Source organism: Lagopus muta, chromosome 1 (assembly GCF_023343835.1).
Source record: "Lagopus muta isolate bLagMut1 chromosome 1, bLagMut1 primary, whole genome shotgun sequence".
NCBI classification, from domain to species: Eukaryota; Metazoa; Chordata; class Aves; order Galliformes; family Phasianidae; genus Lagopus; species Lagopus muta.
Genome location: NC_064433.1, coordinates 146,423,920 through 146,449,085, shown reverse-complemented (window position 1 = coordinate 146,449,085; position 25,166 = coordinate 146,423,920). Strand labels below are relative to the sequence as shown.

At 35.2% G+C, this 25,166-nt stretch overlaps 1 protein-coding gene across 1 annotated transcript in view; it reads left to right on the top strand.

Annotated features, from left to right (window-relative positions):
* Window positions 1-25,166, top strand: part of GPC5 (glypican 5) — a gene marked incomplete at its 5' end in the record, with an annotated part of 595,457 nt that overhangs the window by 172,794 nt on the left and 397,497 nt on the right. The window contains 1 exon segment of the mRNA XM_048963011.1: window positions 15,606-15,726. Coding sequence (XP_048818968.1) covers window positions 15,606-15,726 — 121 coding nt within the window.

Below are 25,166 nucleotides of genomic sequence, written 5' to 3'. Positions count from 1 at the left end.
GACCAATCCCACTCTCGCTGTTAGCACCTTTCAGATATTGAAAGAGAGCAATAAGGTTTCCCCTCAGCCTCCTTTTCCCCAGACTGAACATCCCCCGTTCCTTCAGTGTCTCCTCATAGGACACGTTCTCCAAGCCCTTCACAAGACTTGTTGCTCTTCTTTGGACCTACTCTAGCACCTCAATGTCCTTTCTGTACTGAGGTGCCCAAAACTGAACACAGTACTCGAGATGAGGCCTCACCAGTGCTGAGTACAGGGGCAGGATTACTTCCCCAGTCCTGCTCATCACACCATTCCTTATACAAGCCAGGATGCCACTGAACTTCTTGGCCACCTGGGCACACTGCTGGCTCATATTCAGCTGACTGTCCATCAGTACAGCAAGGTCCCTTTCTATCAGACAGCTTTCCAGCCACTCCTCCCCAAGCCCGTAGGATTGCCTGGGGTTGTTGTGACCAAAATGGAGGACCCAACACTTGGCCCTGTTGAAACTTATGCAGTTTGTCTTGGCCCATTGATCCAGTCTATCCAGGTCCCTCTATAGTGCCCTTCTCCCCTCAGTAGTACCTTTCTCCTCACAGACAGATCAACACTCCTTCCCAGCACATTGTGTTAATATGGAATGCTAATGTCTGAAAAAAATACCATATCTGCACTATGTGCTACCCATTCCCAAAAATCCTATATTGATGGGGATGTTCAAGTAGTTACTGGGATAAATAAAGAAATTCAAACAAACAAACAAACATGAACAAATAAGATACCAGTGTAGAGAGGCTATCAATTAGTAAGATGGTAGCAGACAAATAACTGGAGCATATTTACACCTTTAAGTAAAAGATAGCTAAACTGAAAGCTTGAGTAACGTAACAGTTCATTCTCAAGTTATCCTACCGTCTAACTTTGTGTTGAACCATTTAATGCTATGAAAAACTCACTCCAGAAGCCATCACTAAGAGACAGTAGTCTGGCTGTATCCACTCCACAGACCTCTACATAACTACCTCATGAAGTATTGCATCTTTAAATGCCTCCAGGTGCCCCCATGGTACATCCAGTGCATACCCTCTGTTTTATGCCAGAAAAGTACTTCTCTGAAAGGTTGCCACAAAGCACTCACAGTTCTTCAGTATGTCCTACCTAAAAATCACACAAAACTAGATTGGACAATGGGAGTTTAACAGGAAAAAGAGGCTCCAGAATCAAATTCTGAGTAACATGGACATAGCCAACCTGCTTTCGAGAAGGTGTGTCCTTAATGCTTGTGAAAGATAAATGCCATTAGGCTTATGACCAGCAGACCTCTATTTTTTTTTTTTTTTTTTAAAGATAAGGCAACTGTGAAAACTTCTGAAGGAGAGAGAAGAAATGGTCTTGGTGTTTAGGAAAAGGTGATATATCTTAAGTTTTTAAAAGCTGCTCAGACAAAAGGAAGAGTGTATCAGTAGTCTTGTAAAAAAACAGTGCCAATATGATTTTCAGTAGGGAGCAAAATCTGGTCTATCAAGTGGCAGCCTTCCACAAGCTTTCAGGGTTATAAATAGGAATACAGGAGGCAAGTGGGAATTTATCAGCTTCTTCTAAGAACTAAAGTAAGACAATGCTCTATTGAATTTTGGCAATTTGAAATGAAAGTGTTACCATGTTATTCGGACAAATAGGTCTGTATGTTATGGAAGGATTTCAAGGCTATGCCAGTGACTGTGTGTTTGATATGCATAGACTTAAAGATCAATTGGCCTGAAAGAAACAAATCATTATTTCCAAGGATGAAATGCAAAACAAAATGAGCAGGAATGAAAACATGTTTTAGAAGATCAGTGTGATCCAATTGGGAAAAATAAAAAACTGAGCAGAACTAGCAGTTGCAATTCAGATATCCATGGAGCATATTCACAAGTATATAAATTAAGTAATAACCAGAACTTTTGGGGGAACTTTGGGGGAAGATATATAGAACTAAAAGCCAGGCTTTTCTGAAGGACAAAAACTTTATTTATGAGGCAGATTTGGATTCACGCTTTCAGAGAATGAATTAGAAATGAAACTTCTTTATCTCATATTTGCATTTTAAAAATTACTACATCAATATTATGAAGTTTTCAGAAAAGCTGTTAGTCACTCTGAAAGTTATTTGATAGATTTATTCACAGTGAGAACCTTAAATACAAGTGGAAAGTAAGCTCTGTTAACATATTCTCTTGGAAAATTTATCAGGGAGCTTAAGTAAGGCACCATATTACCAGCCCGCAAATGTATGTGTTTCCCCCAAAGTATACACCTTACAGTTCTCAGATCAAGCTTCAGATTAAGGGATTCCAGGGATTCTGAAGAGAAATATAATTTGAATGTGAATTCACAGTATGAATCTATCATAATTCCTTCTATGCAGTTAGATCCTCAGTATATTCATAAAGAAAGTTGAGAATTAAATATCAGTGTTACTTCTGAATTCAGGGATATTACTGTATGTTATATATAGCACTTTCTGTCAGTCTTAGCTACCACTAGGGAAACTGCTTTCATTTTGGATGCATTGGATCAAACCTGATGTCTACATTGCTGGAGGGCCTAGAGTGGTGTTTGGCTGCATGTAGGAGAATTTAAGATAATTTAAGGAGAATTTAAGTGTTATGCTTAACACTGAGCTTCAAATGATCAAATATCTTGTTAAACTGCAGTCAAAGAGTCTATTGTTAATTCATCTACAGATGAGTTATCACTTAATATCCAACCTTAAAAGGGTATACTGCGGTTGGCACTATAATTTTCTATTCTGTGCATTCTATCCACCAAGAAAGACATGGGTTTACAGAAATTAAACATTTGTATGTTCCTGATTTTTCATTGTGATATGGCCCATTTGAGACTCTGTTGCCTTGCCCATCTTTCTGCTGTCTCTTATGATTTGTGCATTGTTCTTCTTATTACCTGTGCAACTTCACAGGCCATTTTCCTATGCTGCTGACTTCCCAGCTACAAAGAGATAGCCACTGTATTCTACCAAGGTTGCCTCATTCATTTGTAGGTTCACATCCCCTCTGTCTTGACCGGCAGTTTAAAAGTAAGCCAAATGTTGTAGGCTGCTTAACATCCCATTTTATTCCTTAAGAAATTTATTTTCTTCTCAAATCCAATGAGAAAATATAGACTGTAAAGTAATCTACTATGAGTGTCATATCCTGCCCATGAAGGAAGGGAGGGGTGATCAGATTTTCAGTTCCCTCTGGTTATCATTCAAGACCTGCACATAAGAGGTAAAAGTACTACCTTTAACAGGAGATTTCTATAAAAAAGTTATCCTGCATGCATTGGCCCGCCCACAACTATACCAACATAAGCAGTGCCTTTTTACAGGAAATTCAAGTAAGCCTTTTGTTACTTAGCAACATTAAGAGAAAAAGTGAAAAAGAGAGGAAGAGACATCACCAAATCTGAATTCAGTGTTGTGCCTGCTGAGAAACCCCACTTCCCCAACTTCCACACTACTGGAGGATGTATCTTCTCACACTGAAGGTTGCTATTATTGCAGTGTTTGAAAAATCAAGCCATTGTTCATAAATAATCATTAAATTCATTAAATTCCACAGTACAAGAGGGAGATATGTAAGTTTGTCTTAATATGTAGATCATAACAGAAATGTACATCTGTACACATGTGTAATATATGTATAGACATACAAATATTTATTTCTACAAATATATATATTTGCAATGCAAGATTAATGCTTTCAGACATATAATACTTGCAGCAGGGTGCTGTTTCCCTGAAGAACAATTTTGGCAGCAGTTTGACCTCATTTTCTTTTCTTTCTTTGGCAGCATTTCCCTTAGGAAAGACAACCTGTTTGACTTAATTACCCTTGAACTCATTGTTCCTTACTTGACATTAATTTCTTAGTATAGACAATGTCACAAGTGAAGTTAAAAATCAAATCTCAGAATAGTCTTGTCTGGATTGTTTCTCTGTTTAGACTGCATAATAAGCAGTCACACAGAGCTTCACTCTAGACACTTCCGAACTCACAGCAGTCTTCTCCTTTTGATGCCAAAAGATGAAATTGGAACTCTTATTCTGTTAGGAAATGATTTTAGCTTCCAGCAGTCCATTATAATCTGTATAAATTTCTTATAGGTTTTGTCCTTCAATTTGCCAGGATCTACTGAATATTTCAGTAAAAGAAATACTTCAAGTTTCATTAGGAACGAAAAGAAAGATAAAAACTTGCTATTAGCAGCACTGTTTTCTAGATTGTACTGAACTGCATGTGCTGGAAACAAGATATCTAAATTCTTTGACATCCTGCCGCTGCTCAGATCCAAACTTCCCATTACAGCAATGTATCAATGTATGATAATATTTAAATCATATCTTTTCATAGTATCTCCCATGACAGAGGTATGTAGGAGTTACTATGATTTTAGAAATGGAAAGCTGGAAAGCAGAGCGAATAATAGGTTGGTTGCAATAGGCTTCTAATTTCAGCAATACGAACCCAGAGGCTAGTGGAAACTCATTTCAGTTTAGTTATTTAAAAGTTCAGCATAGTGTCTAGGCTAGTTATCTAGGAGACATGTCCAATAGAGATGGATAATCAGTATTTCATCTTACAATTGGTGCTGAATTTCTCTCGAAACCTTGGAGCTTCTCTTTTCTCTCTATTCTACTCTGACTGTAGGGGAAGCTTAAGCAATAGCTGTCTAGGCAATAGGTGCCTTATTTTTAAATAGTTGAAGATAAGCAAGTAGAATGCAACTGAAAATCATTGAGTCAGATTTGTTCCTCTGAGGGCATTCTCATGGGGAGAAGTTGCTATTTTTCTAAGAATTAGGGGAATGAAAAGAGGAATGCGAAACTGAGTCACTCATATTTTTGTTGTAATATTGTCACAATCAAGTGAAAGAAATGGCTAATAAGAAGCAGTTATTTTATTAGGTCCTGGTAATATTACTGCTTTGGTTTCATCCGGGATGGACTTAGTTTACTTCTTAGTGTCTGGTATGATGCTGCTTTAGCTTTAGAAGAAAAACAGCATTGATAAAGCACTGATGTTATAGCTATTGCTGAGCACTGGTTCCACAGAACCACAGACGTTTCAACTTCTTGTACTATATCATTGGTATTATTACTTTCCTTTTCTTTTTCTGTCTTAGTAAATAGTTTTTATCTCAAGTTTTTTTGTTGTTAATTTTTTTTTGTTTGTTTGTTTATTATTATTATTTTTTCTCTCCAATTTTCTCCCTTATCTCACTGTGTGCTAAGCTGCCTATCAGGTTGAACTTCTTCATCCTTCTCTAAAAAGTGTTTTAATTGCTGTTGGACAGTGAACCTTTATTCACTGAAGAGAAAATAATTTTAACTACATCCACTCATTTAGATCTAAAAGAAAACTATAAATCAATGTGATAAGTGAAAGTTGTAAATTTCTTTGTTTTTGAAAGAGCTTGTCTTTGAATGAAGACATAAGAAGGGAAAGTTGTGAAGAAAGGGAGAAAAAAGTTTGCTAAAATTCTGAAACCTCCAATACAATCCCTATCTTTAAATAATACAATAATTGCTATGAGTGTATTATTGGCTCATATGTATATATATATATATAGAGAGAGAGAGAATCATAGAATCATAGAATCTCTCAGGTTGGAAAAGACCTTAAAGATCAAGTCCAACTGCAACCTAGCCATACTATCCTAACTCTAATAATCCTCCACTAAATTATGCCCCTGAACACCATTCCAAAGGGTATTTAAACACATTCAGGGATGGTGACTCAACCATCTCTCTGGCGAGCCTATTCCAGTGCTTAACCACCCTTTCTGTAAAGAAGTGTTTCCTGATATCCAACCTAAATTTACCCTGGTACAACTTGAGGCCATTTCCCCTTCTCCTGTCACTTGTCACCAGTGGTGACATATATAACCATGAAGGATATAACCACAAAGGTTGAAGAAGGAATTCTCCTTTTCAAAGAAATATTAAATATGGTGTTACACCGTACATAACTGCAAGAACAGCTGGGCTGAAATGTGAAAAACACTGAAACATTCTCAAATGTTTTTTATCCCTTCTTATTTCCCCTGTATTATGATGTGCTTTATATTATTATTTACTTATAGTATTTATTATTTAAAATATGCTTTTGTGGTATTAATTTAGTATTAATTAATTTAATTTTGTAGGATATAATTTAGTCTAAAAAAATTTAAAATGAAGGATACTGGTTTTAATAGATCAGCTTAAATACCTTTCTTGTGTCTTTATACGTAGCCTCTTAACCTACTACAGACACTACAATTGCTTGTTCTGCTAAAAGTGGCTTCTGAATCTAAGCTCTTCATGTATATATCAATAACTTTGAACATAATTTTATGTAGAACTTGTATTCTTAAAGCCTGATTTGTCCTGAAATACTTTAAAAATCAGATTAATGTGCCTATCATGGAGGATGGAAAGTGCCAAAAATTAAGAAAGTTAATACAGCTATATTTATCTTTGGTATAAGGCTAGTTAAAGACCAGTAAAGAATGAGATCTTTACTCAGTTACTTTTCAGTACGGCATTCTGAAAAGCACTTAAACTCATGTACATATTAGGTAAGACAAGCACATAACAGGTATTATACTCATATCTTTGTGTAATGCTTGATTGTATTATTTAATGGAATACAGCAAGCTGTAGAGTTCTGACCTGTAGTTCTGTACTTATTTCTCATAAGCTATTCATTTTACTCCAAGAGGCGATAATGAAGGTGTTTTGCAATCATATAACGTGTTCAGAAAAGGCACTGTAAATTACAGAGCTGTGAAATAAGAAAACAGTTATGGGTTAGTAGCTGAACAAACTTCTAAATATTGTGAAAACACTTTTTTTTTTTTTTTTTTTAAGTAATTTGCTTGATATTTTTGGAAAATAAAACCGGTCCAAACTTTATAGCAGTGCAGCTGATTTTTCTCCTGCACAGATATACATGAAGACAGCATGCTTGCGTGTGGTGATCTCACACTGATGGCCAACTTAAACTCCACCACACTGCTCTGTCTCTTCCCTCTCCTCAAAGGAAGAGGAGGGGGAGGAAATAGAACGAGGAAAAAAAAAAGAATTATTGATAATTTAATTAAAGAGAAAAGAGAAAAATATAGAAATGAACAACTGGTTCATTTCAAACAAAAAAAGAAGCAAAGGTCATCTGGACGTGAGGAGAGACAAAATTCTCCATTTCTGATCATGAAGTGGTGTTTGTTTACGTCTTAGGAAGCAGGGCCTCAATATGCATAATGGCTATTCAGGAGGACACACACCTTGACTGAAAGGAAACTTATTCCCCAGCTTTTATTGCTGCGCGTGATGCCATATAGTATGGAGTATCTCTTTGGCCATTTTAAGTCAGCTGTCCTCATAATGTCCCCACCTCACCTCTTGCTCAATCCTAGCCCAGTGGCTCTGGGGGGTGGCAAAGTCTTGATGCTGTGCCAGCACTGCTCAGCAATAGATAAAACATCAGCGTGATATGCATGCTGCTTTAGCTGCAAGTGCACCAGCCACACAGCACTATGTAGGCAACCATGGGAAAAGTTAACTCCATCCAGCCACAGCCAGTACACTTAATAATTTTAAGACTGGTTTTAATGAAGAGACAATTATGTCCTTTATGTCCTGAACATATAATGTTATGTTTTCTAGGATTTTTCAGTACAAAAAACAGAAATTTTAGGTGATATTGTAGTGTAATATTTTATATTAGGTGAGAACAACAACAACAAAAAATTCTGCACAATTAACATGAGGCATGTAGGAGTCATAAAATATTTAAGATGAAAAACATCATAGGTTGGATAAATGTCACCAAATCATAGTTTTCAGATTGTTGTTCATGCACATTCAGGAAAAGTAGGATAATACTATGAATCCAATGTCACAGAGACTGATCATCCATCTATATTTATTTATTAGTAATCCATCAATCTTTTGCTAGCTCAGTATAATCTGACAACAGAGAGCACCAAGGAAAGCAGCTTTACCACCAAATGAAAGTTCACTTGTTGAGAATAAACAGAAAAAGATCTATCAGGTGGCTCGTGAGGATTTGAATTTGCTGAAATTACATTTCACAGCAACTTGGGTTGATTCTTCATTTGACCTTTATTTGCTGAGTGACTTTTTTTTAGTTTTGTCAGTAATGATATTCAAGTTTATTATCTGCTTGATAGTCTTTCACCATAACTTAACTGTCATTTTGTAGTTATTTTCTAAAGATAACTTCAGAAAAATACCAACCACTCAATAACAAAGAATGGATTGTGGAAGTGCACCTTTAGCATTATTTGTACTGGAGTAATGCCTATGCCATACTGCTATGAGGAAAATATTGACCTTGTCAGCATTTTGTCGGATATTAGTCCTAAAATTATAAAGAGACATTCTAAGTCTCTAGAAGATACTTTGGTTTGTGTGCTGAAGCATTATATTACAGAAAATATGAAATGTCAGACTTATGTCTCCAAGATTTGCTGTCCAATGTAGTGCCATGGTTACATGATCCTTTTGCTGTTTCCAAGCAGATATATTTTAATGATGTATACAGGAAGCAGGTTTCTCAGTTTTAGACTAATTAGGCTTGACAGCTTTGCATTTCCAAGTTGTTTATATTGTTTCTCCAAGATAGTTCCTTTTGTTTTGCCAGCTAACTTCTATAAACATTTATGTGCTTGTTTATGATCATTAATATCTCTCATTTCATTGCTCCATTAACTGAAGTTACTGTAGAATTATTTAGGTTGTAAGAAGGTTTCAAGAATACTACACGAAGATGGAGATGTTGTTGTCCTTAGTTATCTAGATTTAGTGTACTTGCATATGTCTGTGGTTTAGTTATTTTCTAACGTAATAAGAATTTATTTCCTCAGTTTTAAACATGTGACTTACCCAAGGCACCTAGTTTAAATGAAATATCTGTCTCAAAGCTCACCTTCAGTTCTTTTCTCTTCAGCATAGCATGCAATTACTGGAATATATTTTTTGCTAAGGAGCAATACAGATTGATAGGAGTTCCCACTCAGGTGCTTCTTCTTTTGCCTCTGCAGAGAATGTAGAGATTGTGAGAGTGAGGAACTCCCTCGTTTATATTAAATGATTTTGGGTTTGTAACACTCAACAGAGATTAATTTTGGCAGAACAGTGCTGCTATTGAAGGTGTTTCGTCTTGCTCTTTGTGGAGTACATTTTGCAGCACAGATAGCTAATACATAGACAACTAATACAGCTGGTACTATTAATTGAGAGTAAGATTAATTTCCATGTTAATTTTTAAATAAGAAGTCTTACAGTTCTTGAGTTCTTACAGTTCTTGAGTTTTTGAAACAATGTAAAGACTAAATTTTGAAAAAAAATCAATTACCTGTAGTCTTAAAATGTCAAGCAATGATGAAGTTAGCAGTATCAGGCATAAAGCAGCAATAATCAGTTATCAGAAAGCAACCAAACAGGGAATGAATTAAAAAAAATATCCCGAGATTGAAAAATACAAAAACAGAACCAATGCAAAATAAAATGGAGTAGACACACTGCATTTTCATACCTTCCTGAAACAAAGTGAACCACTATAAAAATGAGTGCTTGCTTGCAGCCTAACCTGTAAATTAATTAGAATTTTTTTATTTAATTATAATGAGAAGTTGAACAAAACAAGTCCCTTAGCAGTCACAATACATGAATGTCTACATTTCCACACTACAATATGGAAAGAAAGCAATTTGTGAAGGAGGCATATATTACAAAAAGCGTAAGTGTGTTACAGTATCAGTGCTGGTTAAAAGAGGTGAATAAAGTCTTTTATGCTTTTTACCAAGAGGGCAACTGTAATAAATTATTTTTACAGATACGTAATTTGCTCTTTTATATATTGTATCTAACCAGAACTTTCAGAAAACTCCACAGCAAGTGGTCAGTTTTAAGCCTGGCATTTCAGTCCATTGGTCAGCTGCTGAAAGAGCGTCCTGGAGATATCTGGAGTTGAGGATATTTCTGCAGCCTATATTTCTGTATATATTTTTTATATTTCTGTATAGCCTGTGCAATGGGCTATACACACAGTATGTTTAGATTATGCCAGCCTTCTGCCCATCCTTGCCACCTGTCAAATGTATTAACTCTTAAAATTTATGCAAGGGTATTGAAAGAGTTTGAGCAGCTGCTCCTTGTAGGTCTAGTTGTTCAGCTATGGATTCTTCCCCAGGCAACACATAGGAGGGGAAATGCTGCCAGTACTGGGTTGAATTCTGAGGAAGTTTGGATCTAGATCAAAACTTAATAGCTCAGGCCCATTTTTAGCACTAATTTCATACTTAATGCTATCTATTCTCTGCTATTATAACTACATAAACCTAGTGTAAAGAAATGAGAAATCATGGTCAGTTGTTGACAGTAAATATGATGTATCAATATTTATTGCAGTCACAATGCAATGTAGATTATTCATGTTGAAGTAATATAGAGATACATATCTCTTAAGTATTATGCCCACAGTTCTGGCTGATTCTTAACAGAATTCATATATATATGACTTCTAATAGCTTTTCTAATTGTAAGAACCAAGAAATTATTGATAGCCAATAGATCATGACCTTCTCCTTTAATAGAGTTACTGGTACAATCAAATGTAAGAACCAAAGCTGAGTTCATAAATGCAATAAAAAATAATAGGGCATTTATATTAATATTCATGTATTGAACTCAGAGAATGGGTAACTTGCTATTCATCATTTTAAAACATGTTTATAGAATACAAATACATTGGTGTTTGTTTTTTTTTAGTGCTGATGAAAATGAATGGTACTTGGGGACCAAGTCTGCCGATTAAAGTGTTATGATACATTACCATGCTTGCACAGAAATGAGCACAGATGGTGGATCTATTACTTCTCTAGCAATAATTTTTTTTATTTATTATATTTTTTTTCCCCAGAATTCATATTTGAGAAACACTTGCCCAAGTTGGTCTACCTCTGCGGGTATCCTTAAAACCTTTTTTTTCATTACTTGCACATTAGAAGTAAAAAAAACAAAAAGTGATTAATGTTGTATTAAAACTTTATAATGAATGAAGTCTCTCAAACCAAGAGTCTGAGATTTTTATATTTTTCCTTTCACTAAACAGAAACATATTTTGCATGTAAATGAAAGTCTACAGGGATGAAGTTTTGTGTATCATGCTCAAATTCCCAACAGAATATTTTGTTCTGACAGATCGTTCAGTCCACATTAGAATGTGTGAAGATGTTTTATTTATAATATTTGTCAATTAAACACAATTATAAACGTGGAAAATTAAACAGAAGTATGTAAGTATTTTTTTTTCTCCTGCAAAGAACATGCTGACTTCAATAAATTTTATTTTGCTGTAAGAATTAATAAAACAATACTTCATAAGGCTTTGTCAATGCCTTATTATACACTTGAAGAAAGAAAAAGGGTGTTCAGCCTGATTTGTGAGCCTGTAATTACGAAAGACTCAAAGTCAAATGATGGGTTTTGAAGTCAACTGCTCAAATCTGCATCACTTTGAAAGGAGGGACAATTTAATATATGTTAGATTTTCCAATATCAGGAATAAAATATAACCAGATAGTTTCATTTACTTCAGTATGTTGAATGTATTCACATTTGGGTGTTTGGTACTGAGACCTCCATCTTGAAAAACACTGTTCAGCATTTATGCTGTGATCTGATAACAAAGATTGTATTGGGGAAAGGCTTGCTTGCTTCTAGCTTCCAAAATAGGATTTTATTCTTCTGTTCCAACCAGATAAGTTGGTGTTTTTTGTTTTTTCCTTTTTTTTTTTTGGTAATTTTGTCTTTTTCCTTTCCATATGTGAAACTTTATTAGATGTGTTCCTGGATAAAAATTGGCATCCAGAACCTTGAAGATTAACTTCGAGATCAAATTCTCCCTGCATACAAAAATAATTAAAAAAAAGAAACAAAATCTCTTGAATGATTGCAAATATTTCAAGGTTTAAATAATCCAGCACTTCATATGAGGATTTCTGGAGATACAGAGAAGTAGTTCCTGTGAGAGTCAAGCTGGTAATAGGGTAGAACATTTAGTAGACCCTTTGAAATATGCAGAAGTTGAATCCAATGCTTTCTCTGTGATTATTGTGAATGTAATTTTATGTGTTATCTGTGGACTCCTGGGGTCTTTAACAGACAAAAATGTCAGGAGGATGGGATGGAATGTATCAGTTGGTGCAGATCAGGGTTTGTGCTGTTTTCAGGGCAACTGTTTCATTTGCAAACATTTTAGTCCAGGCAGTGCTCTGTTCTACTTAGGAACATAGTTGTGGAGGAAGAGACTGCAGGCAGTGGGAAACAGAGAAAAATTACAGATTCACTTCTTTCAGAGATGGAATGGAGAAAAGCCAAGAACTAAAAAGAAAACAGAAGTGTGCTAAACGGTTTAGAGAATGTAATATCAAATAATATGGAGGCTGTTAATCTCAGTACTTAATGATCTGCCTGTATAATGCTAATGCACCTAAAAATGTACTATTATCAAGCCTTAGAGTGCTGCTTGTCACTACATAATGCACTTGTTATCTTTGCTTCAACTTCTTACCCTTCCCCGTTCTCAGCTGCAAAAGCAAACCCTACCTCTGAGCAGTCAGCAAAGATATAGCTTGAACTATTAATGTGAGTAGATTCTTTGACAGGCTGACTGAATGGATTCCTTCTTTACAGGAGGGAAAGGTAGCCTGGTAGTTCTTGTATAAAATCCTTACCAAGCTCAATTTCTTTACAAAGTCATCAGCACAGGCACAAGAATTGAGGACAGGGATATTTCCAGGCTAGAGCATGCCCACTTGTACTACATATGAGTATGAACATCTGGACTTTTTTTTGCTGTATTAGTTTAGTAGAGGGGCTGCAGATTTTGTATACAGCCCTATACAAATCTTTACTGTGTCACTAAATGGGCATAAAAAGCTGTCTGCTATAAACCAAAATACTTTGCTGCGAAGAATATCAGCCATTCACATAATCGTATTCAGCATTGCTATGAATGTATATTTTTTAAACTTCTCTTTCAATTTCCATGTTCTAATGAACTGCATTAACTTCATTATGACTTGTCCTGATTGTGCAATATTATCGTCTATTCCAGGTAATAGAATAGCTAGAAAATCAGTGATGGGCTCAGTAAGGGTTTTAGTAACAGGCACATTTTTTTTTAATATTTACTTTTAGCTGATACAGTGTGCCCTAAATACAACTGACAATATATTTGCTCTAATGAAGAATGAATAATGCTAGAATCTTTAACTTGTGTCTAATCCTAGGTAATTGTTGCTACAGTAGCATGATACATAATAGAATTTAAATTTTGTATTATATTTACTAGCATTGTGGCTCTAGACAGCCTGGTCTGGGGGTTGGTGACCCTGCACATAGCAGGGGTGCTGAAACTCAATGATCATTGTGGTCCTTTTCAACCCAGCTCATTCTACGATTCTATGATTCTATAAAATAGAGAGAACACTGTTCCTCATTAGCATGTACAGAGCTGTATTTAGGCTTAGAATTTTGGTACTTTTTATGGGAAACCAAAAGCTTTAAAGGATTTCAACAGTCAAAGACTGCTGGATATTTGTCCGTTAAAAGTCTGAAAAAAAATTGCAGTGCTTCAGAATTAGTTCATTTTCCAAGTGTTTGAAGAAACCCTGCCTGAGGTACTGTGTCCAGCCTTTGGTCTCCCAACACAATAGAATGCAGAGTGTCTGGAAACCCTGATTTAGTGGTTGGCAACCCTGCCCATGGTAGGTGATTGAAACTCAATGACTTTAAGGTCTCTTCCAACCAAACCCATTCTATGATCCTATGATTCTATGAACGTGAAGTCTAAAACATATCTTCTTGTAATATCTGTACAAAGGCAAATTGTGTTATCAGATCTATGGAAAATTTAGTCATTCTGTACAATAGAGTTATTTTATATCTAAGAATGTGGCCACTGTCATTTTAGGAATGGTACTTGTGTCCTTGTATACTTCTTTAAGAACGTACTGAATCTCACTTACTTAAGGTGATATTTAAGCAAACATCAAAGACAAAATATTGTTGCTATGTGGCAACTTTGCTTTAATGAACAGCATTCATTATTTAACATTCTCATAAATACAATTAAAGGAGGAAAACAAGTTCATACTTTGAAAGGGCTTTTTTTTTTTTTCTTTCTTTCTCCACACTTTTCCCCCTTTCCTCTCTTTGTACGTTTCATTCACCTTTCATTCTCTTCCCATATTCTTTCTGTGTGCCAATTTCCATCAACTGTTATAGTTGATGATCATAGTCCTCTTCATCCTTTTGGTAATTCCCTTTCCCAGCTCCTCCTGCAAGAGATATCCATATTAAAACCAATGATGAACATTAAATTTCTCTCCTTGAGTATTTTTCATATACAATGGCCCAAGGGTAAAAAGAGTCCTTGCCCCTCAGACTTATACTTCGACCTTTCTGCAAACTCAGGTAGCAGGCTAATTTTCCTATGATTGCTTCATATATGTAGCATTTTTTCTGTGAAGCTAAGAGGACTTGCAGCAATTTTCATAAAATTTGTATTTTGCAAAATTTGAATATGCTATCTTGCCTATGCTCATCTGAAGATCTGATAGGCAAGAATTAGGCACTTCTGTTCTCTGCTCCTAATAGCGTTCCTTTCTTTCTTTTTATCAGCGTAACAGCTGGCAAAATAGTTTTAAGACAGAGATATATAAAGCTAATTTTTTGTAAAGTATGCAGACAAAACATAACATATGGAGGATATTTGCATAATGCACAGTATCTATGATAAGTTAAAAATTCAGTTTTTTCTTGCATAACTTCAGTATTACATAAAAAATAGGAAGCTGAAGAATTGCATCTTCATAAGCCAAAGAATTTTGCTAAATGGTTATTTTTAGTATTGGCATTTTGAGTTTTGCTATATTAGCCTGTTAGAACCACTGTTCTACTTACTACATTGATACATACTTAAATGAACATTTATCTGTTTTCCATGGCTTATTTTATGCATATTCATTCACTAAATAAATTTCTGCCTTCTGTGTACTTACACCAGTTATGTAATGCCAAATAATTTGTGCATAATTTGGCTATTGTCCTGCAATATGTATTCAAGCTGCTTGTGCATTCACAGAAACACTATGAAACTTCAGATATAGTTTCAAACATACAGTGTATATAGAATATGGAGTGTTGCTTTTTTTTCCCAAACCTGAAATGTTATGCATTTAGGCAATCACTGTGCAGTTTGTATTTAACAAAAATAAAATGGAGATAAAAAGTATGCAAAGAGAAATGTTTCTTCCTACAAAATGTAGATAACACTTTTCTCGTTAAAGTTTGCAGCAACATTAAAACAATAACAAATAACACAACTTTGTGGGATAAAATGATTATGTTATATTTCTTTTCTATTAGAAATATACGCACAAAATTAATGCATCTCATTAAAGTGTAATGTTGGTGCCATGAGAATTGAGTTAATATGAACTAGAAAATGAGTGAGAGCAGAATAAGTTACATCTTTGTGTGTGTTTCTATATTCAAGTAGCTATACTCATCGTGTGGTTGGCAGTAGAATCAAAGCTCAGTCTGGGAATCCAGAAGTAAGAGTGAAAGGAACAGATCCTGTAGTAAATCAAATTATTGACAAGCTGAAACATGTTATTCAGGTAAGTTACTTCTATCTTTATACATAGTATAGAACTAAAAACAATCTAGTGGTGAACATATGAATTTACTATATTTTATAGGGTAATTGTTAATTCAAGTCATTGCTCCATGTACAGCAACACAAAACAAACAAACAAACAAACAAAAAAAACCCACAATACCCTATCCTGTTTAATCTTTCTTACTTAACTTATTAAAAGTGATGTAGTGAAAAAGTTTGCTTATGGTAGACGAGTGTAGGGTGTAAGAGTGGCAGCTGGGCCATATGCAGCTGTGAGTACCAGTTCAGCACTGTATTAAGGCTGCAGAAGAACAAAAGTATAATTTAGAGATATTAACTGAGTGCGTATATTTAAAAAAAATTACAAGGTAATTTCCATCGTCTCTCTTTTCTAAATCAAAATCTTGACCATTGTTGCTGCGAAGTTTATTGTTTAAGAATCAGATAGAAATGCTAGAAATTTTAAATAATAACTTGCCTACTAAAGAAGTTGGTGTTCACTACCTGATGCACATATAAGTGAGTTACTAAATTTAAGGCTTATAAAGCATTGAATTCCAACATGGTCCTGTAGTATTGTAATACATTAAAAACACTGCATGTGTGGTTTGTTGTACTCATTAATATCTATATACATGGAGAGCCGTAACTATAAGACAAAGTATCTGACTGTGTTAAAAGCAAAAAAAATTTTGCTGGCAACTCTGCACTTCAGTTAGAAAATATTTTTTTCTACTATGAAATCTGAGAACTCATTGATACAAAGTGCTCTACTGGCATCTTTTGTCATTGTCCTTTCTAGCACAACAACTACCTCTCTGCATTGAGGAAAAAGAGGGGTTCAGTAGGGGGGGCATGCAAACTTGGCAGACTTCCTTCTCCATTCTCCTTCTCTACTTCATTTCCCAAGAATGAAAATCTTCTATTTCTAAAAAACAAAAATAAAAATGAACACTGTTTAATAATAACAAAGGAATAAAATAGGAAATGAAAAAAAAAAAAAAAAAACCAACAAAAAATATTTTCCATCAGTAATTATATTCTGGGAGAAGTGGCATTCAAATTCCTTTTCTTATGTTAGGAATATAATCATTTATTTATTTATATTAGAACTCTAACCACTATTCCTTCCTCCTAGAAAGAAATACCCCTTCTAGCCCTCCAGCTTTAGCATGCATGTCTCTACCTCCTTATTAAAATAGTGACAAAATGGTGAGAAAATGAATATAATTTTGCCTTGAAATACATGCTGTGGCTTAATTAAGAACTGAAAGTTATTCAGAAAGAATAACATTGTAAATCTTACTGGGTAAATCTCAAGGTCTTTCATCTGTCGGGTATGCCCACTCTTTCTTCTTTGATATTAAATCTGCACAGTATAGTTTATTGTGTTGTTTTCCTCTAGAGACCAGGAGCTGTGTTGCTCCCTCCTTGGGTAAGGATCTAAAAGAATGGAATAGAACAATTCCATTATAAGGCATTTCATTTTGAGAGCTTATTTGCCCTTTTCCCCAAAGGCTGGATGGGATCTTGGAAAGAGAGACTTACAGTCTATATACTGTGAGTCCAGCTATCCTGCAAATACATTATCTTTCTATGTGATAGTTTCCTTTCTTGTAGCTCTGAGTATAGAAATAGGGTCAGGGGATAAAAAGAGCTACAAATACCTTAGAGACCCAATATATACCTGTTTTTCCTCAGATAAAAAGGTTGAAGAAATTACAGAAAAAGTAATTCTTCACTAGCTTTTAGTGTCTGGAAAAGGAGGATAGCAAGGGTAAATTAGAGATTCAAATACAAAACCTCACCTCTGTGTCTTCTGTGATATGAAAAAGGATGAATCATATATTAAGCTTACAAAGAAAAGATTAAATAAGGGAAGCTTAATAGATTGTGGTGTCACTTCTCAGGCAGAAGTCCTCCTTTTATACACTTAATTCCTGCTGTCTATCCAAGCAGTAATACTGCATTACAACAGCTTAATTTGGTAATTTAGTAAAATAAAAAAAATAAAATAAAATAAATTAAAAATCATATTTCTCTTGCTTTTCATAACTAAGAATTCCTTCAGTCTGCAGATGTTTCTATACTCTAATTCAGCATTAAGGCTGCCAGCATGATATGTAATCTTCTATTTCTGTAGGCAACTATATATACTTTTATATAAATTTTTATATAAATTCCATGTTGCTGTAACCTTGCTTGCTAGTAAGTCCGATTTTGTTATCTAGTTGTGTTTCATATGGAGCATGAAATGTAGCAATTTTCTGTCCGTATTAGGAAATGGAAATGAGTAGCAATTCAGTTTTATATGACTTTTCACATCAGCCTTTGAATATTTCAAGGTGTGAGATATCAAAGCAGCACTGCTCTCTGTCTCATGATGCCATGGTAGGGTGCCATCCCTCCTTCTAAATCACAGTAAGATGTCTGTGTACCAGCCTAAGTATAGCCTGATTTTATTCTACTTGTATACCCTGTCATGGTACCAAGGCCTTTAGGACTGAGACATGCACTTGGTAAATATCAGTACCCAGAAAAGAATCAGAGGCTTTGCTTCTGGTACTTTTCATAATAAATACTGTGAAAGGCACAGTAATACAGTGTAAACAGAGGTAACATATGATGTCTGTTTGCAGCAGGGATGGGATTCATTTCTGTAATCAGAATTTAGGTGTAGTTATAATCCGTGGAGCTTGGAGAGCTGTTCTTTTGGCCAAATCTGAGTTACTCTTAAGGATACAAATAGTAGGCCTTTAGCCTCACCGGTTATAAAAGAAGTTTGGGTACACTGCCAACAAGTTGGCATCTATGCTACAAACACCTGCAAACGTTTCAAGGATTTCATCTTTGTGCTCTGTTTTTCAGGAGTTTAAACACACATACCAGAAATATGTCATTTTCTAAGGAGAAATATTTAGCAGGTACACTGTATCTTTTTGTTTGCTTCATCCTTCTGCTTTTTCAAAGGGTATATTCCACCATAGGGTCACCAAACAATAAACAAATCTGAAGTGTACTCAAAAATAAGGCTTTCTTGCTTTTAAAGGAGCCTGATCTGGGCCAAAATACTTGCAATAAATTGACTGAGGTCGTAGCTACAGTTCAGACGGGAACTCAAAAATACACATCAAAACAAATCTGATTTTATGATTATGCATTTATCTCTAATAGTAAAAAAATAAACATATATATACATACACACACATATATAGAACAAACGAGAGGCTAGTTACTAGTTTGAAGAGGATAACCAGTTTGGCATTTAAAGTAGATAATTTAATGCAGATTTAGAAATCAGTCCAGGTCCTTTGCCCATCTGGAAAAGGAAAAGTAAGTACCTCTACTATGTAGAAGAAGAAAAACCTCATTGTTTTCTGAAACTTTCCTTTCTCTGTCATCAAAGCAAATGACACCTTTTCTCATCAGTTTCTTTATATTTCCCTTCATACTTTCAAGGATCTCAACAGGAAGGCAAGAGGGAAATTGTGAAGGCTGCTCTGAAAGTAGTGCTTCACCTTTTCTTATTTTGGCCACTTACATCAGAGGCAGATGGTAGTGGTGTGGCAGTAGTTCAGCCTTTCCATCAAGATTCATTCACATTTTGTTGCTGTGTGACAGATGGCAGCAGAGGAGCAGTCTGACAAAATGGCATGTGACATGGAAGTGCACATGAAGCAAGACGTGGAATTGAATTTCTCCATGTGGAGAAAAGGGAGGGAGGGCTCTTTGAGGGAGAGTCCAGTGAGCTCTCAGAAAATCAGACTGCACATTTATTGTAGAAATGGATAAATATTACCAAGAAGCAGAAGAACAGGTACATTAAACATTCTTTCATGATCATCTTTAACGTGTAAGTGAGAAAAGAAATGAAATTTGATCTAATGGATTTTATTTTGCCCTTCCCATAGAAGAGAATAAGGCTGCTCCAGTGTTTCCTGTTTTCTTGCTATGTAGATACAGAAGTGTTTAAAATCCATAGAAAATAGTCTGCTTTAAAATATGTGAACATTTGGTGCTTAAACACAGAATTTGATTTCTAGGGTCCATTCTGTTTAAAATACTCTAACTCGTTGCTAAAATTTGTTGCTTAAGAGAGAGCATCTCTTGTAAGGCTTTGGTTTCTGGGCTACTCTTCCAGGTTTAAATTACAATTGTTCACAAACTTTACAACACAGATGTGTTTAGTACATGCCACAGTGGCCCATATGACATTTCTCCTTTTTGAGAGGTTCAAGGTAATCTTCCTTTTTTTTTTTTTTTTTCTGTAAATAGTAGATTTACCAAAAATCAATAGAACCTTTGATTCCTTTGGACCCTGACTGCTATAATCTGTGCTCTGGACTCTACAGATCCATGCTCCCAGCAGTGAAGTGCAATCAGAGGAAGTGGCATGAACTTAGGTGAACTAGTCATTGATGAAAATGGTTTGACAAAGTCACCTTCTTCTGTAAAAATCTTCACATGAACAGACTGGTATTTTGAAGAGCGTTTTAAATGACTCCTCCTCATTCATTTATCTTCATGGTAGACGAACAATGGGTTCAGTGCATATTCTCTTATATTCTGCAGTCTGCAGCTATCACTCTTATTTAATAGGCAATCATGATTAAAAAAAGTCAGTTGCATATGGTAGCAATAATAACAGTAATTATTTTTCTTCTATTCCCCAATAATTTAAGGACACAATTCGTTTACCTTATTTGCAAGCACAAATGCTAAGGTTATGAAATAAGTATATTTTGGTACAGTCATTAGGCAATTGGATCTTCATCATTTCAGTGTATTTCTTCTTTCAAAAGATAATCTTAGAGGTACTGATCTTAAAAATAATGGATATTTCTTGGAATTTATATTTAGAGGTCAAATAATTTCTTCCTAATTTCAGAAAATCTTGCCATAGTATAAAATACCACTATGTACATCAGCCTACATAAAACAGAAAAAATCTCCCTGTGGAGATCTCCAGAGGCAGGTGCTACTCTATTGGCTACACTAGAAATTAAAACACTTCAACTGGCAGAAATGATTTCCTATTTATTGATGCAGAAAAAGGTGTGCCTGAACATATTTGGAAGGGTTCACATCTTATATTTTTGTACCCCTGGACTGCTAGCTAGTATGTATGGACTAATATTTAATTTCTTAACAAAAGGCTGAAAAATGTCACAAAAGGAAGTGATATCTAATTAGCAAAATTTATATAAAAAATGAGGATCCAATGTATTCTCTTCGTTATTGATAGGAATCCTAAAAGTCAAAATAAATCCAGCATATCCAGCATTCTAACTACTAATTTGTAACTGTATAAAAGCCAAATGACTTTGTGAAACAATTCATATCAGACTAGAAAATTTTAAAAAATATTTGTCCATAATTGAAGCTTAAGTTTTGGTCAAATTTGGGGGGCCCAACTCTACTATGCTAAATGGAAACATTTTACAGTGCAAACCTGTAGGTGTATACATTTTTGGGTGTTTCATCATGTTTAGTTAGTACCTATTTCAGAGGCTCCCTAGACATATCTCAGAAAATTTTAGTGGCAGGGATGAGATTAATTTGGCCTCCTTAAATAAATTTGTCTATTTCTTTCCTGGTGCGTCTTGACATTTGTTACATTTCTTCTGACTGCCTGTGTGCACTATGCATGGGCTTTGACTGAAAGTGATGTCTATATCTTTTAAGTGAATAGCTGCCACTACTTTGTATGACATTAAATGTGACTGACAATCTATTTTTCCTTTATGGTCTTTACTAATGTTGGTAAGCTCTGTTTTTGACCACACCATCGTTTGGCTATTAAGCTTTCTTAAACAGGTTACAAAAATAGCAAGATGTGATTTTTTTCTTGGCACTGATATTTCACACTAGCTAAACCTTCCAGCTGTGTTTTTTAAAGCTTATATTAATGCTCCACACCACAGGCAAATTAATACATGTTTTCATGAGAGCCACTCAAGTGCTTAGTGGAAATGGTGACAGAATACATCACTTGAGTTCTCAACTGCACATACAAAGAGCCACATTTTTGAATTATTCATATGCAAAATGTGGTACTTGCAATTGTGCTTCCCTTTGATCACTGTTAACATATTTGTGCTTTCGTCAGTGTTATGATAATTATCTAATAGTTAAAATCCCTCTGCCTCTTAGCATAGTTTAAACTGCTGTATAAATTTAACAAATTATACATTGATAATTCTATTCCTGATTGAAATGTCATTCTTTTTATTGGAACAAGTGAATTCTGAAGAGTACTACATTTAACGCTTACATCAGCCTTAGTCAGATGCACTCTTCAGAAATAGGGAAAAGCTCCTGAGACCTGCTTTCAAGATACTCTCTTTCCCTTCTGCTCAAATTTTATTTGTTGATACATTGTAGCTTGCACTTTGCACAATTCTGTAACACGTACCCAATAGAGATACATCTGGGAAGTAAAATTTCCACCTACTTTATGCAACAGTAACTCAACATTGTCTTCTATTGGATTTGCTTTCATCTGTGTTTGAACCTGACCAGACTACCTATTATTTTTGTTTCTTTTTCAACAGGACAGACTGTTGCACAAGTTGATGTTGCTTTTTGTTTTGTTTATTAAAAATGCGTACCTAAATGTTGCTTTTGCTTTAGATTCCATTCTTTCTTTTTTAATTCCTTTTCCATTTTTCATTTTATTCTAAAGTTTGAGTCCCTTTGGGTAGAGAACAGCTCAGTATCTTCATTATTATTATTATTATTATTTTCCCCAGTGATTTGCTGGCTCTCCCTTTCATTTTATTTATTTATTTATTTATTTATTTATTTATTACTATTATGTTGGCTCTTCTTTTATTTTAGTTCTGGAATTAATACAATGCTACTGTCATATCACAAACCCTTGGAGAAATGTCATGTATGGCAAGACATGATAGCAGAGTATTAGCGTGATATGTCATACCAGGATATTCATACTTGGCAGAGAATCCTATTTCATATTTGTAGCATGAACTGTTCTTGCTTCCTGACACATCTACAGAGAGCTGCCTTTTCTCTTAGTATTGATTTGAGTTTCCTCTTACTGCTAGTCTGTATTGAAGATATATGTTAAATTTTTTGAAGATTACCATTGTGTGTAAGATATCAACATAACTTCCACAGAGATACTAAACAGCTAGGAATTAGGTGGTCAATTCTTTACTGTGCTACATCCCCCTCCTTTTACGACACACTCAAACATCTGCTATGATTTAACCCAGCAGGCAGCTAAGCACCACACAGACATTCACTCACTCTCCCCTAGTGTGCTGGGAAAGAGAATTAAAAAGTGTATATGTTAGAACCTGTTGGTTGAGATAAAGACAGTTTAATACAATAGAAAAAGAAGGAGAAAAATAAATAAATAAAAGGATATAGAGAGCAAGCTCTGTAGCAGTCCCAGCTCTTTGTGCACCCCTAGCTCCTTGCTGGCAGGGAAGCATGAGAAGCAGAAAAGTCCTTGACTCTGAGTAAGAATTGCTCAGCAATAAGTAAAACATCAGTGTGTGATCAACATCATTCTCATTCTAAATCCAAAGCACAGTACCATAACAGCTATCAGGAAGAAAATTAACTTTATCTCAGCTGAAAGGTGAAAGGACAACACACAATGTCAAAAAAAATACATCATATTTCTAGACTGCAAATGCTTTTGTATCTCTTTGAGAGTGAAAATATTTTCTTGACAGTTCTGTGATTGTTTACAAAAACAGTCTTTCTCTACTTTAAATTCAAAACACTTAAATTTATGTGAACATTCTGAGATGACTGCATGTCCTCAAAAACTATGTGTAAACTCAAAACTATATGGAGTATAGAGTAACAACAGAGAAAGAAAGAGTGATTAGGAGTTGAACATATGCATCTCCCACTGCTGGGATGCCTAGGAGGTAAATTGAGAGGAGTAGGTTACCAAACACATTGTCAGTAATTCAAATAAAACCTCAGTAATCTTCTCCCTGGCTTTTCTTGTTTTTCACTAGCAAGTTTACCGCAACAATATTAAAGGCTAATCAGAGTCTCAATCATTTAGCACAAATGAACCTCATTACACAGAATCACAGAATCACAGAATCACCCGGGTTGGAAGGGACCCCAAGGATCATGTAGTTCCAACCCCCCTGCCTAGCAGGGCCACCAACATACATATTCAGATCAGGTTGCCCAGGACCCCTTCCAACCTGGCCTTAAACACGTCCAAGGACGGGGCATCCACAACCTCCCTGGGCAGCCCGTTCCAGGGCCTAACCACTCTCCTAGTAAAGAACTTCCCCCTAACATCCAACCTAAATCTTCCCTCCTTCAACTTAAAACCATTTCCCCTAGTCCTGCTGTCGTCAGCCCTTTTGAAGAGTTTACTCCCCTCCTGGGTGTAGGTTCCCTTCAGGTATTGATAGGCTGCAATGAGGTCACCCCGCAGCCTTCTCTTCTCCAGGCTGAACAAGCCCAACTCCCTCAGCCTGTCCTCATAGGGGAGGTGCTCCAGCCCCCTGATCATCTTAGTAATTTCATTTCTACATATCTTCTAAAATAGGATTTATGCTTAGATGAAAATCTTTTGATTTCTCTAGATGGAACTAAGAAAAGGAAAACAATGTACACTCTGTACAATGTACACAGTTTTCTGGAACTAAGGCTAAGGTTCAAATCAGCTAATTAAAAAAAATTCTTACCATTTATATTTTGCTATTTTTTTTCTTCCTCCTTTGAGTATAAGGCACTGCACAGCACACATTTAGATAACATACATGTTGATGCAGCAGGAAGATACTATCAATTCTTATCCATTTAGTGCAGACAACTGTGGCACAGAAAACAGGACAGACTTTTCTAGCTATTTTGGTGGATAGTGACACTAACTGAAGTATTCATTATATTGCAGATGCTCTCTACAAAAGCCTATTTTGCACCTAAATTGCACCTAAATTTTGCTGCTATAGCTAGTCAAACTGCTTGTGTTAGGGTTTCTCAGCAAAAGAGGAACACTGTACTATCTTCTAATTTTAAAGTATTACATGAAGTGAAGGAGAGTTGAAGGATTTGAGGTGATATATACCTATGACAATGTAGTCTGGGGCACAGGTTTTTTCTTATTTTAGAAAATCTGATCTATTTGCTTTTGCAAAACCATGTAAAGGATTTTTTTTTTCTATTTGTAATTTATCTCTTATGCTTCTTGACTCTCATAAAAATAGATTTTTAATTTATTTCTCATACTTTTTTTCAGTCTTCCCATAAATGTGATCGTAGATATCTCTAATAAAACAAGAAGATATTTTGTCCCCCTACTGCATAGAAATAGTGGCAGTTTTATAAGTGAAAAGAAGTTTCAGGTGCCATTAATTACCAATCCCAATTTAGAAAGAAATTGAATATATGTACTGATATGTAATAGAGACAGTCTTGAGAGTTCAAGAGGTC